This window comes from Bicyclus anynana, chromosome 18, assembly GCF_947172395.1.
Source record: "Bicyclus anynana chromosome 18, ilBicAnyn1.1, whole genome shotgun sequence".
Taxonomy (NCBI): Eukaryota; Metazoa; Arthropoda; class Insecta; order Lepidoptera; family Nymphalidae; genus Bicyclus; species Bicyclus anynana.
The window spans coordinates 9,883,582-9,897,402 of NC_069100.1; the positions used below are offsets into that span (position 1 = coordinate 9,883,582).

Genomic DNA, 13,821 nt, shown 5'->3' on the forward strand with positions numbered 1-13,821 from the left:
AACATGAGATCATAATTTTTAACTTATATTACTTCGCCATCATATTTTTCGCTATTACTCACTGAATGCATTAGTTCAGTAGTATTATCCCCGTATTTCTACGGGAACAGGAACCACGCGGGTGAAACCGCTTAGCGACAGCTAGTTTCGTAAATGTCAACTTGCATACGTCAAAGATAGTGAATAAAATAAATAAATACATAATTGTGTAAGTTGATAAAAAAATTACCGCGGCAGTTCCCGAGTGCCAAAAGTATTTTTTTTCTAGCCAGAGAACCACTGCCCGCCACTGTCAACTTTTCGACCGTTAGAATATGAGCATGTAGGTTTCCTTATGAAAGACCTCATCATCATCATTATCATATCAGCCGATGGACGTCCACTGCAGGACATAGGCCTTTTGTAGGGACTTCCAAACATCACGATACTGAGCCACCTGCATCCAGCGAATCCCTGCGACTCGCTTGATGTCGTCAGTCCACCTGGTGGAGGTTGGTCAACACTACGCTTGCTAGTGCGGGGTCTCCATTTCAGCACTTTGGAATCCCAACGTCCATCGGCTCTTCGAACTATGTGCCCCGCCCACTTCAGCTACTTCAGCTTCGCAACTCGTTGAGCTATGTCGGTGACTTTGGTTCTTCTGCAGATCTCCTCATTTCTGATTCGATCACGCATAGATACTCCTAACATAGCTCGTTCCATCGCCCGCTGCGTGACACTGAGCCTTCTTATGAGGCCCATAGTTAGCGACCAAGTCTCAGAACCATAGGTCATCACTGGCAACACGCACTGTTTGATGAAAGACCTAATAAAGTGTAATGAACTAAGAATATTTTTTTTTTCAGATGGCGTAGCAACAAGAATACACGTCTGTGTTGGATAAAAAAATTAAAGACCCGCATAAGTGAAGTTCACAGTGATAATACTGTTCCTTAACTTTAAAAGAAATCGTGTAAAATATTATGTACCTATGTTAAGTGAAGTGAAGTCAAACAAAATTCAAAATGGCGGACAGCGATGGACCTGTCACAGTCAGTGACTTGCCGATGACTTTTCAAGTAAGTTTTCCTGAAAATCAATTAAAAGCCTCAATTTAAGTTTTAGTGGTAGAGCTTTTCTGATGAAGCCCATCTGGAGAAGTATATATATTTCCGGAGGTCCTGGGTTCGATCCCTGGACCGATTAAGAAAACCCTAATCGGCCCGGAATCGGTCTGGCTGGTGGAAGGCTTCGGCCGTGGCTAGTTTCCACTCTACCGGCAAAGACTTTGCAAAAATGAGACCTTACCCTCAGAACTCACAACCAACCTATTTTTTATTTTGTGTAACCTTTACGTATGGAGGCTACCCTAAATACTTATTCACGCCACATCATAGTAAACAATACCTGTTAAAGAGACGTCGGGTCTTCTCCGACTCGTGTAAGACGGGGCGGGGGTACTGGCCTCGAGGCAATGCCTCCTAGCCCGGGCGTGTCGCGGGGGATCTTACTAACCCGGTGTTTTCTTCCAACCCCTTGCCGGGGTTGTACCTGTTAACGATGACTGATGAATAGACAGCATTAGAAATTGCCAACAAGATTTATTTCCAAGTTAATCTCTAAAGAGTTAATGTCTAAATCATTAACAACTTCACAAGTATGTATTAATGGAATAATGATGCAAATATAACAGTTGAGTAACACAGAACACTGTGCGTAGGTTTTCGTAACTAGTTCCGTTATGCTTGCTTGGATGTCGTTACAAAACTGAATAACTTACTGGTTGTCGGTGGATACATATCCTAATGGTTGTTGATTATGAAGGATTGATATAATAAGAAAATGCCGGCCATGTGTGTGTCTGGTGACGACACGCTTCAGGTACTGTAGAACAGAGTATATGGTTTTAATTTCAACTCGATACCTCTACGCGTTCCCGAGATTTTGGTTTTGGTAGACAGGCAATAAAATAATAATGATTTTAAGATGCACTTTTTTTTAGCTTTTAAGGTACATGCGAACGTCACTCACAATAAATCATTGAAGGTGATGAAACCTAAGATATCATGATTAGAAGTGAAAATTGTATTAAATTTTTAAAACTAGAAAGGTGATGGTCCATTTCATATCCACTCTTCACTCTTGTACCCCAAATCATTAAAATTTAAAAATCCAAGGATTTTATTAAAATCTAAATAATAAGTCAATAAATCTAACTAAATAAAAAGAAATTAATAAAATTAAAACCTAAATTTTTTAGTTATACCAAAATGGCGCCCATAAAGCAACTATGACATGACAATTAACAGCAAACGTCAAATCGACTACTGCATTGAAAACGTCATTTTATTTTATTTCCGCCAGGGTGCAACAACTGATCCTGGGCTCCATACAATTTTGGACCATCTCCTTTAGACAATTTCATCGTTTATTTCAATGTCCGGTTATCGAATCAAAAAAAAAAATACTACATCGTATGTAGTTTGTTACAACAATAATTTTGGTACCAATATTACAATGTGGTTCAAAAGTTAGGGTATATCAAAAACTAAAAACATTTTTCGAGTTAAGCCGCTGGTCTATTTACAATCCTGTAACGTAAACGTTTCAAAAGTGCTTTTCTAATAAGCCTAGTTAAAATGAATTAATTTTGCATTAGATTGTTGATTTTGAAAAATATACTTAACATGACTGTAAGCTACAGCAATTATTGTTTTCAAGTCTCAAATTAACTTAACGCAGGCGTATATAGTAACTACATAACATCAAAGACTTCCGCACAATTAAGCAAATAAGAAACTTGACACATCTGACATAAATACGATAGTAATCCTCACCAGCGCACTAATAGACGCCGAGGTCAGTTCTTTTGACACCAATAACTTCTACAACCCGATTAAGTGACTGAGTATGATGACTATTGCTAATGTCAATAGGTGCCACGAAATGCACAGGATGTATCAATATCTTGGGTTCATTCATCAGTTTGACAGGAAAATGAAAACATCCCATTTCTGAGACTTTAAAGGAAGATTTTTTTTAAATGTTCGATGGAGAGTTCACATTTTCGTTTATTCTTTTATTCGCTTATAGTATTCTCAAGTCCATACATTTATGTAGTATGCGCTTAATTCCGAGTCCGCTCTGAACACGAGGCGTATAATAGCTGAACAGTACACGAAAACAGAAAATATATGCCAGCGGCAGTGGCGTAACGTGCCTTGGAGGGGCCCTATGGCCCTATATGATATATCAAATTTAATTGGGGGGCCCAAGTTAAGGGTAACTTACAAAAGAAACAAAAATTCTTGCCTAATAAATATGACAGTGACTTAACCGACGCACGATGTTTCCAATATTTGGATGCCCCGGCAAATAAAGAGATTACTTTTATTGACTTTTTCATTTCTGAAGTTAAATGCTATAGGCAGTTTTTTTCTGGGAAGCACCAAATTCAGTGAGATTGTGGATTACATTTTACAAATTTTTGCTTTCACACGTAAGGGGCCTCTGTAGTCCGGGGGTTCCGTATCATTGATACAGCTGGTACAGAGGCCCTGGCCAGCGGGGTTCTGTTTGTTGCAACATCAGAGCAGGCTAGAAATTTGGTTCTTCGTTCCTGCTTCGCACTGCGAAATTATGGAACGCTTCCGGTTTCCCTAACCACTACAACATATTCAAGTTAATAGTAAATAGGCAAAAAGTGCATTGAACCATTGGCTGCATCATGGCTGATAGTCAGGCATGATTGCTGCCAAACGCTCCGTAGAATGAAAAAAAAATGAATAATTATCAATCTACAAAAAAATATACGTATTCAATTTTTTTTTTCTAATTTTTACAAATTTGAAAACTACTTATAGAGTCATAAACTTGAACTTTAAGCAGTGACTGTGTTTCTACACAGCGAAACGAAATTCGACATTTTCAGAATGATGTCATTAAATTGATCAAAACGCTCGAAACATAATTAAACTTTATAATGTACGGGACATGGGCGCCATGTTGATTGCGATGACGTCACTTCCGCTCACGTCCGCTCCAATTACACACACCACACTTCATGGTGGAATGCCCATTGCCCCGCAGACGATGTCGGTACCTACTTCACTAGATTTAGCACAACACTAAATGAATGACGCTCTCGATAACTATTTTTTAGACAAAATTCTAGTGTCACAGTGATAGTTGCCATACTCCCCCGAAACAGCTGGACCGATTTTGATGAAGTTTTATATGTATATTCGATAGGTCTAAGAATAGATGTTATCTATTTTTCATACCCTAAGTGATTAGGGTGGTCTACCCCAAAATATAAGGCAAAACATTGTTGCCGGAACAGCTAGTACATTAACTATGAATATTTTTGTTCCTCCTTTTTTCCTCTTCTTTATGGAACAGTGGCTACATTTTGTCTGTTTTCTATCTATTGTGGTAGAAACGTACCTACTAGATTTCCCATCCAGTGCCCATTGCACTTGGCTGTGAATACTGTTCTCCCTTATTCGAAGTACGATAAACGAACCTTCTTTTTGTTTCGGGGGTCTCTCTGAGATACCCAACTTACTGGGGGACAAGACGGGTTATGTGGAACTTACCACTAAAACCCCCTCGATGGCGACTCTCAGCCTATTTGGTAGGCTCCAGGTCCTCCCTTAAACTCGCCGGTGCCTCCGTTGCACTACCCCTTTAGTAGTGCTCTTCTTAGAGTAAGAATTTCTTTTTTTTTATATACCACGTATAGTAGCATAAAAGCAAATTATAAGCTGCCAGATCATTTGGAGCATTGAGATCTGTATCAAGTAATTAGGTATGTCCTTAAAAACATTGCATACATAAATTTGACCCTCATTTAATTACTCCATAAAAACAATTCGTGGGATTAGATGTTACAAGATTATGAACTGTTCGCTGCCATTGTTGAACAACAACAATTGTTGTTTGAGAGTTTATATTTCGATATTGTTGTTATGAATATAAAGTTGCTCTAATTTTAGTGTACAAATTATATTTTTAACCGACTTCAATAAAAGGAAGAGGTTCTCAATTTGACGAATGTTTGTTACCCCATGACTTCGTCGTCATTTATTAACCAATATTGTTTTTTTTTCGTTTAAAAGAGTATACTTCCAGATTGATTCTTTGAAGTCGGTTCCATTTTTATGTTATAGAGATCATTTGAAGGTTACAAACAATTGCCTTATATATCTATTTATATCAAAGCAAAGGCATCACAAAATCTCGAGAACCATTTGACATGCAAAGTAGATAATTGACCGGTTGGTAGTTTTTAGTTTGCAGACGACCGCTAAGAACGGAATTTGCGGGCCAAGTTACGGAGGAGGTGAAGGATCGTCCTTTCAGTTTATACACACAAACGCGTTTGGTAATACAATGTTCAGACTTCCCAGAATATAGGTATTGACACGGGCGAATATATTCCACTTACCACCTGTGAGTTCCATCAATCATTACTATAAAAATAAACTAGAGAGAGTAACTAGCGGACACCCGAAACTTTATCCTACCTTAGACCTCCTTAATCCGGCCCTCTTGCGAAATCCGTTCTTTCTGTATCATCTTTGCACGTCAAGTGGCTTTCGAGATTTAGTGATGAATGACCTTTCAAAGATTACCAACGCACTAAAATGAAATAATTAGTATATAAACTTTAATATTCCAGGTAAAGTATCTGGGACAAAGCGACGCGCGTGGGTTATGGGGCATCAAGCACACGCGGAAACCCGTCGATCTCATGGTTGCGGCAGCCAAGGCACTACCTCCAGGTATAGTCATAAGCATGATTCAGTTGAATGAAAGCAAAACTTTCATATGCTAGCTAGCATACTTGCACAATAAATATATGAGAGAGGATAGAAAAAGTCATGGATATCTAAGAGATGATATAATTTATTCATCAAAGTCCCGTGACTAGCTGGATAGTAAACAGAACCTCCGGCTTAACCTAATCTCCTAATTTGCTAACTCCTGACTAAAAGTCTGATACAGATTATCAAATTCTTTCAGGTCAAATCCTGCCTATAGTGAAATTAACAATAACAGTCGACGGTGTTCACCTTGAGACCCACCACCAAGGACCACATAAGGACGAGTTCGAGCACATGGCCGTGTTCTTCAATATCCAGTCCATCTCCTACGGAGTCCAGGATCTGGTGTACACCAGGGTGTTCTCTATGATCATTGTGAAGGATAATGCTGATGTCAAAGGCTTGAATCCATTTGAGTGTCACGCTTTCGTTTGTGAATCCAGGTAAGATACTTTTCCGCTCTAACTTAATGAAAAGATTATGCTAGAATTGACTATGACAATAGCTAATTCTAGTATAAGTTATTGGGGATTAAACTCTTTTGAATTTGAGTCCGGCCTCAACAGCGAGCTTCGAGGCTTTTTTGACGATTGTTTATTCTAGAGCGTCGTCAAGGGAGGGCAAGAAGATCTTAAGATTCCTAAAATATAGCCAAATGCAATGCAAAGCTGGGTACAATACACTTTTCCCCTCAGGTTATGATCTGGCGTCGCTTTTGTGTTTATCGTCTATTGATATCAGATTGAACACACTACATACTTTATTTATACCGACCAGAAACGACGGCTTAAAATGCTCTTGGAGACATGAAAGTGTAACAGCGCAATGTTAACTCGAAATGTTAATATTTGAATTTAAAAAAAAAAAACAAAGACTCGTATTGAGAACCTCCTCCTTTTTTCGAAGTCGGTTAAAAAGGACATTCATCAAGAAATCTCAAAAACCGTTTGACATACAAAGGTTTTGGCAGGGAGGTAGTTTATAGATATTAGATCCGCTAAGAATGTATTTTGCGAGAGGGCCGGATTAAGGAGGTCTAAGAGAGCGAGAGAAATCGCGGTCGTCCGCTTGTTTCTTATAACAAAAAAAAACTCATTAGTTCACTGCCCGGCCTAGGATTCAAACTTAGGACCTCATGATCACCAACTGGGCTAACCACCGGACCAAAAAGACAAAATATCGAGGAGAAGAGAATGGTGTGATTGTCACCATGACCAAAAAAAAGACAAGATTTAATCACACTTCCAAAATCAATATTGCGCTGATAATATTTGCTCTAAATCAAGAGTGCTGATATGACCTACATAACTTCGATCACCACGGAACATCCATGGGAAAAGTAACTTAGATAAACATTTGTTTTATCTGATAACAAAATAGTATTGCGAAATAAATCAGATCTCGAACATGCAATATTAACTGGGTAATTTTAATTAATATTGACTGACCAGTGTAGTGAAATATTGTAACTGTACCAACTTTATTTATGCTTTAAAACTCTTTAGAACATATTCTTCTTCTTCTTCTGTCCTAATTTCTTTTTATATGTTTTCAGGAATGCTGCGAGGCGCCTAACTTACTCCTTGGCAGCCGCGTTCCAAGACTACTCGAGGAGGGTGAAAGAAATACAGGCGAATCCAGGTAATTCAATCGTGGCAATTGATCCAGGAATTCATACGTACATTGTGGATTCTCTTGGGGAATCTGTCGCCCTCCGGAGATAAGTCCTCATGTTGTTGACACTTTTAGTATTCCCGATGCGATTTCAACAACACTAGAGGAGAGCTTGATTTACAAGTGTCGTTGGCTGGTCTTACTGTAGCTTACATTCCGGTGGCTCAGTCATCAGGCGACCTGTTGGAACACCCTGGGGTTATAGTCGGTTGAAATCCGACATAACTTTCTAGCCTCCCCGTGGCAAAAAGATTTCCATGAGGATTTCCCCATGTTAAAAAAAACAAGGAACTCATGCAAACATACAACAAATATCTTTGTTTTTACAAAAATGCTTTTTTTACTCTTTATAAACTCTCCCAAGCATGTCTATAATTATTTATAAATCTAGCTAAACATTGTAGTCAATGCTTTTTTAAAGATCGCAATAGTTCCGAGAAAATCCTGTTTGCTAACTCAGCGTCTTAGTAGAAGCCATACTTCCTTTAGAAAAATATTACTACTCTGCGTTATATTGGTCTCCTTGGCATTTTTATTTTATTTGATACACCTACAGTTAGTACATAGTGCTCCGAAAAACAGTTAAACATTTTCAAGAAGTACTAAAATGTCAAAAAAAAACTAATAAATAAATGAATAAATATGTTATTTAGTACCTACTAGTACATAATCGCTGACCGATTGCAGATTTGACGATGGTGCCTTTAATTATTTTTAAACTTTAGAGGAACAAGTCCTCGATGCCATTTGTGTGAGTTCTAGAGTAACGGCATTGTTGCTAACAGGGCGTCCTGGACTCGATTCACAGCTGGGATCTAACTTATTGCTAAACAAATTTTGATTTTATAAATTGGCTCGAGTATGATTTGGTGGAAGGTTTCAGTAGTACTTTAAACTTATAATGTATTTTTCAGAATCGGACGAACGACCACCAACTCTAAAGAAGAGATTCGCCATCGACCTTCGAACACCAGAAGAAATAGAAGCAGAATTAGAAACTGAAGCATAACTCCTGTTTAAATATACCATGTAGTGGGGTACTATACCATCTGGGGCCGTAACAAATTCGTTAGATGGGGTCCCAGGACATTCGTCATGTAGATTTTTTTAAATGTTTGGTTATTTTTGAGCTCAAGGTCTCTCTCGGGCCCCGTCGAGCCAGTCGCCTGTGGCATTTTGCCAGTACTGCCACCCCTATAGTTACACAACACACTACAAAAATTAAATTATTGGAAGTTATTGGTTACACTTAGAAGATATATCTAAAACTTATTTAATTAATAAAACATTATTTTTTAATTATACCTACAAGTATTATAAGAAAACTTTAAGAAAAACTTACACAACAGAAAAAATAAATGGTGCAAAGTTTACGTCCAAAGATAAATCATTCCATTATTTATAAATAAGATAAATTAATGTATTTTGATAGTTTATTAGGTATACCTAACTTTATGAAATACTAGCGGACGCCCGCGACTTTGTCCGCGTGAAAGTCGTTGTAAACTTTCAACTACCCCTATCCTACCACTACCCTACCCCTACCCTACCCTACCCCTGCCTACCCCTACCCTACCCCTACCTTTCCCCTACCCTACCCCTACCCTACTCATTAAGGCTGCACTTCTTTATTTATTCCCCCCCCCGCGAGTCGCGTCGAGCGCGGCAACCTTTACACAAAAATAATCCATTTAGCATGAATTAGTATTCACACGCAATGGTTTAGCGTATTTCTTGTATAACTTTGATGTTTCTTTACCGATTTTTATGATTCTTTTTTTATTGAATAGGTAATAATGTTAACTTTTTTAGTTAGGGATGAGTGATGAGTGTTATAAACATAAGAGTAGACAAATATAATTAGAAAGCTCCGAAATGCTAAGTTATCGGGAGTTACACGTGTTATTGTGAGTCAACCATAAAAGATAGACATATATATGCTGTTGTGTTTTTATAGATCATTTTAAGGAGAACATTTCCGTCATACATGATTTCTATCTAACTTTAACCATTAAGGCTGTACACGCGACGGAAGCTTAAAAAATTGAGTAACTTCTCCCGTTTTCTCAACATTTCTCTTCACTGCTCTGCTCCTATTGATTGTAGCGTAATGAAAAGTATACTATAACCTGCCCAGGAGTATGTAGAATAATTGTACCAAGTTTCGTTAAAATCCGTCGAGTAGTTTTTGTTTCTATAAAGAACATACAGACAGACAGACAGACAGACAGACAGACAGACAGACAGACAGACAGACAGACAGACAGACAAAAATTTTACTGATTGCATTTTTGGCATCAGTATCGATCACTAATCACCCCCTGATAGTTATTTTGGAAATATATTTCATGTACAGAATTGACCTCTCTACAGATTTATTATAAGTATAGATAGTACATACATTTTAAGTTAATCTTAAATTAAGTGCGTTAAATAGTATTTTGTTATAATACATATTATAACATAGAAACTATACTAGAAGACAAAACAAAGTGCTAGTAAGCGCAGTGTCGGTCGACCCTCCACCAGATGGACTGACGACATCAAGCGAGTCGCAGGGATTCGCTGGATGCAGGTGGCTCAGTATGTATGTATGATGTTTGGAAGTCCCTACAAAAGGCCTATATCCTGCAGTGGACGTCCATCGGCTGATATGATGATGATGATGATGATGACTAGAGGACGACGACTTCGTCCGCCTGAAATTAAATAATGTAAAATGACTGACCCAACTTCTTTGCTGTAAACAATTGATCATGATTACGCCAGAGGGGTTAGTTAAATATTTGTATAAAATGAAAAGCACTTGAAATGAACGAAATAGTTTTCTTTTTATTACAATTAAATAATTCACACCAAACTGATGATAAGCAATTACATTACCTAGTATAGCTTACACCAACGATCCTGGCATGTGGAGCTATACTTTTACAATATGAGTTTTAAAGTACCTAACATACGAGTACATAACTAATATCACAAAATAATGCAATTTTCTTACACATGTCAAAAGCTTTGGTTTCAAGTATATTTAATATATCTTTTATAAGTTGTTTATCTATATTAAGGTGATCATTTGTGATTTTAGATTTAGTCATTTTACTTATTTATTAAAATTATATATTATTATTTAAGAAGGTTTGATGTAAATAATAATAATTCCAAAAAATAAAATCTTTATTAAGTTTCGTTGTGTAACTAATGGCTAAATTAATTTATTACCTATATTTAAAGCCTTAGAAAATTATACGAAAATTAAGAATAGTAAAAGTAAGCTAATTTTAATTTATAGAAAATTAAACACAATTAGTTTGTCTATTGTCTACTTCTGGAAGTATGTAAAGCAAAACGGACTTGCCGAAATAGAACGACTACTTCTTTACGAGTATCTTCCAAACAGTCTATTCTTGTTAAGCCATCTATAAAGAGCTATTTTACTTTACTTAATTCTTCTAGAACATTTAATACAAATAAACATTCTTCTCTACTCTTAACAACAGATTCTCTGTTCGTATTTACGAAACTTCTAAAGTCTCTTTCCACATGTGAAGAACTGTTTTCTACAGAATCCAAAAATCTTGACAGTCCTAGGTGTAATATTAGTTTGCCTAAGCGTTTCCTATTTCCCTTTTCAAAAAATATTGCTTTAAGGTCTTTTAACCAGTTTTGATTTTTGTAATCAGTTTTTAATGATATGTGCTTCACTGCGTCGTGTAGCTGCAAAGTTATATTAATGTTTAATTAGTTATCTATTTAATTAACTACGAGAACTCTTATGTATCAAATAACAATTACATGTACAAACTGCATCAATAGGGATGATGACTAGGTTTGAATATATTGATGTTTATGATACATTCGGGTAAATAGGGTCAATGTTAACTAATTTATAAATAAAAAGCAAAGGTTGTCTGGATATTTGCAAAATAAATGAGATTATAAAATTTCAAATCTATTAAAAATCTTTTATCGTAATTAGATGAAAATTCATACAGTTTTAGCTTCCTTACATTAAATGTGACATTTTTTAATAAATGAACTATAAACATAAACGCACAAATAACAAAGATATTAGTAATTTGGTTTGAACGCACATACAAATATAACGATCATTACCTACGACGTCATTAGTTCGTGCCATTTTATATGGGGCGTTTTTCAGGGATCCGCGGCAGCGCCAGAAATCTAACCCTTTAAATCCCTGTAGCTCCGAAAGTAATGATCGCAGATACCCTATTCCTTTTACAAAATTGCTTTACTATTAGCATACTCCTAATTTATATACAATTTAAAAACTGTCATCATCCCCATTGTTAACAGTACCCCGATACTAAAATTGTACATGCGAAATGGTAATCGCTTCGAATAGATGTGCCCGAAAGTTAAATTTGTTACTACTCGTATTTAATTAAAATGCAAATAAAATGGAAAGTCTCTAGAAATAGGTCGCTTTTTTTTAGGTAATAAGTAAGGGACCACATAAGTAAGGCAACTAACCTGATGGTAAGTGGTAAACCATCCTGCTAACAAATCCATGCGCAAAAATATACAACCTACTAATTTAACTTAATACAGTTAAATTCATGGTTTCTTGGATTTTTATGAAGAATGTGTCTGGCCGCATTTTATCTACTATCTCTATTGCAAACTACTTGCAATGTGTCTCTGTGACTATTATCTGTCATTAGTTTCTTATCACTGATAAATAACAGATGAGGGTATATATTTCTAATGCCAGATCTTAGACTATATATTGCATGGTGGTAGTACCAGTACCTACTTCCCCGGATGAGCTCCGTCACAAAAAGCTCTATACTACTACATATTTTAAAGTACTTCTAATAATTGTAACTTGTAAATATTGACGAATTTTATTCTTTACTTACGTCATTCAGGTTAAAAAGAAGTGCCTGAAGAAAATCTTCAAAGTCATCTAGTAAAGACAGCTTTTCATCTTCGTGAGAACCGAAATTCATTTTTCTTTCACCTCTTAACAATAAGGCAGCATATTCCATCCATAACCTAATAGGCTGTTTAATTATTCTTTTTTTAGGAAATTTTACAACAATTTTCGTTGCACGCTCTGGATCGTAATTTTCTATTTTGTTCAAATCTCTAATCTCTGATTCCTTTTTTAAAATTATTTTCGATGATTTAAAAAGGTATATTATGTATTTTAATAATTCTACATCTTTAGGATGTATAAACTCACCCCTTTTCAACTGTTCACTGAAATTGTTAAAATTGATTACTTTTGGTATCGCATAAGGTTTTGTAACTTTTATATGTAGATTCAACAGGACATGATACTGCAATAATTGATCTTCTCCAGAAAGTTGCCAAAGAGCTGACTGCCCAATATTACATTTTGAAAATGTCTTACACACAAAGCTTATGGATATTGGATATTCTGGAATTCGGCGGTAAAAGATTACCTGTAATAATACTTACGTCAAATCCATTAATTTTCTTATAGCTGCCTGAATATTGACAGTTGTTTTTAACCAATCATACTTAAGCAATTTATCATTTTCATGTTTTATCGAGTCTTTTAACACAAGTAACAGGGATTCAAACATTTTCTCAAATGGGTCTCTGGTTTTTTGACTGTCTAGATTAAATTCTAGTTCTAGGCTGTTTATTTTAACTCTTTCTTTTCTTGGCATTTCTGATTTAATTATTTTAATGTCAAGTGGTTTTGGCGTTAAAGGTGTAAAATTTGAATTTCCATATTTATATTTGCGTTTACGGCTGATTTTCCGATATATTTTATTTTCTTCATTAGAATCAGCTCTTCCAAAATAATAATCGATTGCTATGTGATTTGCTATATTTTTTGATTTATTAGATACTGAATCCATTTGAAAATATCGATTGACTTTTCGATTTCTATTCTCACTTGCTTTAGGGACATATCCAAATATATTTTGTAGATATAAAATATTCCTTATTGCCCTAACATGGTCTTTTAAGTTATCACTATTATGAATACTGTTTATAGGATGATTTTTCTCATTAGAATCAGGAAAATATCTCCGACTTTTCAAATCTCTGTTTTTATGACTATTTTTATATTGTTTGCTTCTTCTTCTTAAAATACTCTCACGACCAAAAGAGTAATCTGCGTCCGCATAATCAAATGGATTGTAGTAAATATTTTGATAAAACAAATTTTGTGTAACTGGTTTCATATAATCAAATGGATTTACTTTGTGCTTTTTATACTCGTAAGATTCCTTATCATCCCTTATACTTTTATGCGAGTTTTCTCCTTTTTTGTTTTTATTGTAACCCGAAAAACGGTATCTTGTATTATGTACATTATAATGATTATTATTTT

The 13,821-nt window shown here is 35.8% G+C and overlaps 2 protein-coding genes across 2 annotated transcripts; one reads left to right on the forward strand and one right to left on the reverse strand.

Moving 5' to 3' along the window:
* The first annotated feature begins 851 nt into the window (after positions 1-851).
* Positions 852-10,666, forward strand: LOC112053788 (uncharacterized). Its single transcript, XM_052887051.1, has 5 exons — positions 852-1,058; positions 5,663-5,765; positions 6,007-6,250; positions 7,363-7,448; positions 8,396-10,666. Exons 1-5 carry the CDS (start codon positions 1,005-1,007, stop codon positions 8,488-8,490), a joined length of 582 nt encoding a protein of 193 aa, XP_052743011.1. The 5' UTR covers positions 852-1,004; the 3' UTR covers positions 8,491-10,666.
* Positions 10,641-13,614, reverse strand: LOC128198974 (uncharacterized). The gene is made up of 3 exons (XM_052887050.1): positions 12,933-13,614; positions 12,368-12,710; positions 10,641-11,198 (listed from the first exon to the last, which is right to left on the reverse strand). The coding sequence occupies exons 1-3, from the start codon at positions 13,340-13,342 to the stop codon at positions 10,911-10,913; spliced, it is 1,041 nt and encodes a 346-aa protein (XP_052743010.1). The 5' UTR covers positions 13,343-13,614; the 3' UTR covers positions 10,641-10,910.
* Between the last annotated feature and the right edge of the window lie 207 nt (positions 13,615-13,821).

Coding starts and splice junctions, on each gene's coding strand:
- LOC112053788 (XM_052887051.1), top strand. CDS start 1,005: ATGGCGGACAGCGATGGACCTGTCACAGTCAGTGACTTGCCGATGACT. Junction 1,059..5,662: donor ACTTGCCGATGACTTTTCAA/GTAAGTTTTCCT, acceptor TTAATATTCCAG/GTAAAGTATCTGGGACAAAG. Junction 7,449..8,395: donor AGAAATACAGGCGAATCCAG/GTAATTCAATCG, acceptor TGTATTTTTCAG/AATCGGACGAACGACCACCA.
- LOC128198974 (XM_052887050.1), bottom strand. CDS start 13,342: ATGGATTCAGTATCTAATAAATCAAAAAATATAGCAAATCACATAGCA. Junction 12,711..12,932: donor AGAAAATTAATGGATTTGAC/GTAAGTATTATT, acceptor TAACAATTTCAG/TGAACAGTTGAAAAGGGGTG. Junction 11,199..12,367: donor TTCTTTTTAACCTGAATGAC/GTAAGTAAAGAA, acceptor ATAACTTTGCAG/CTACACGACGCAGTGAAGCA.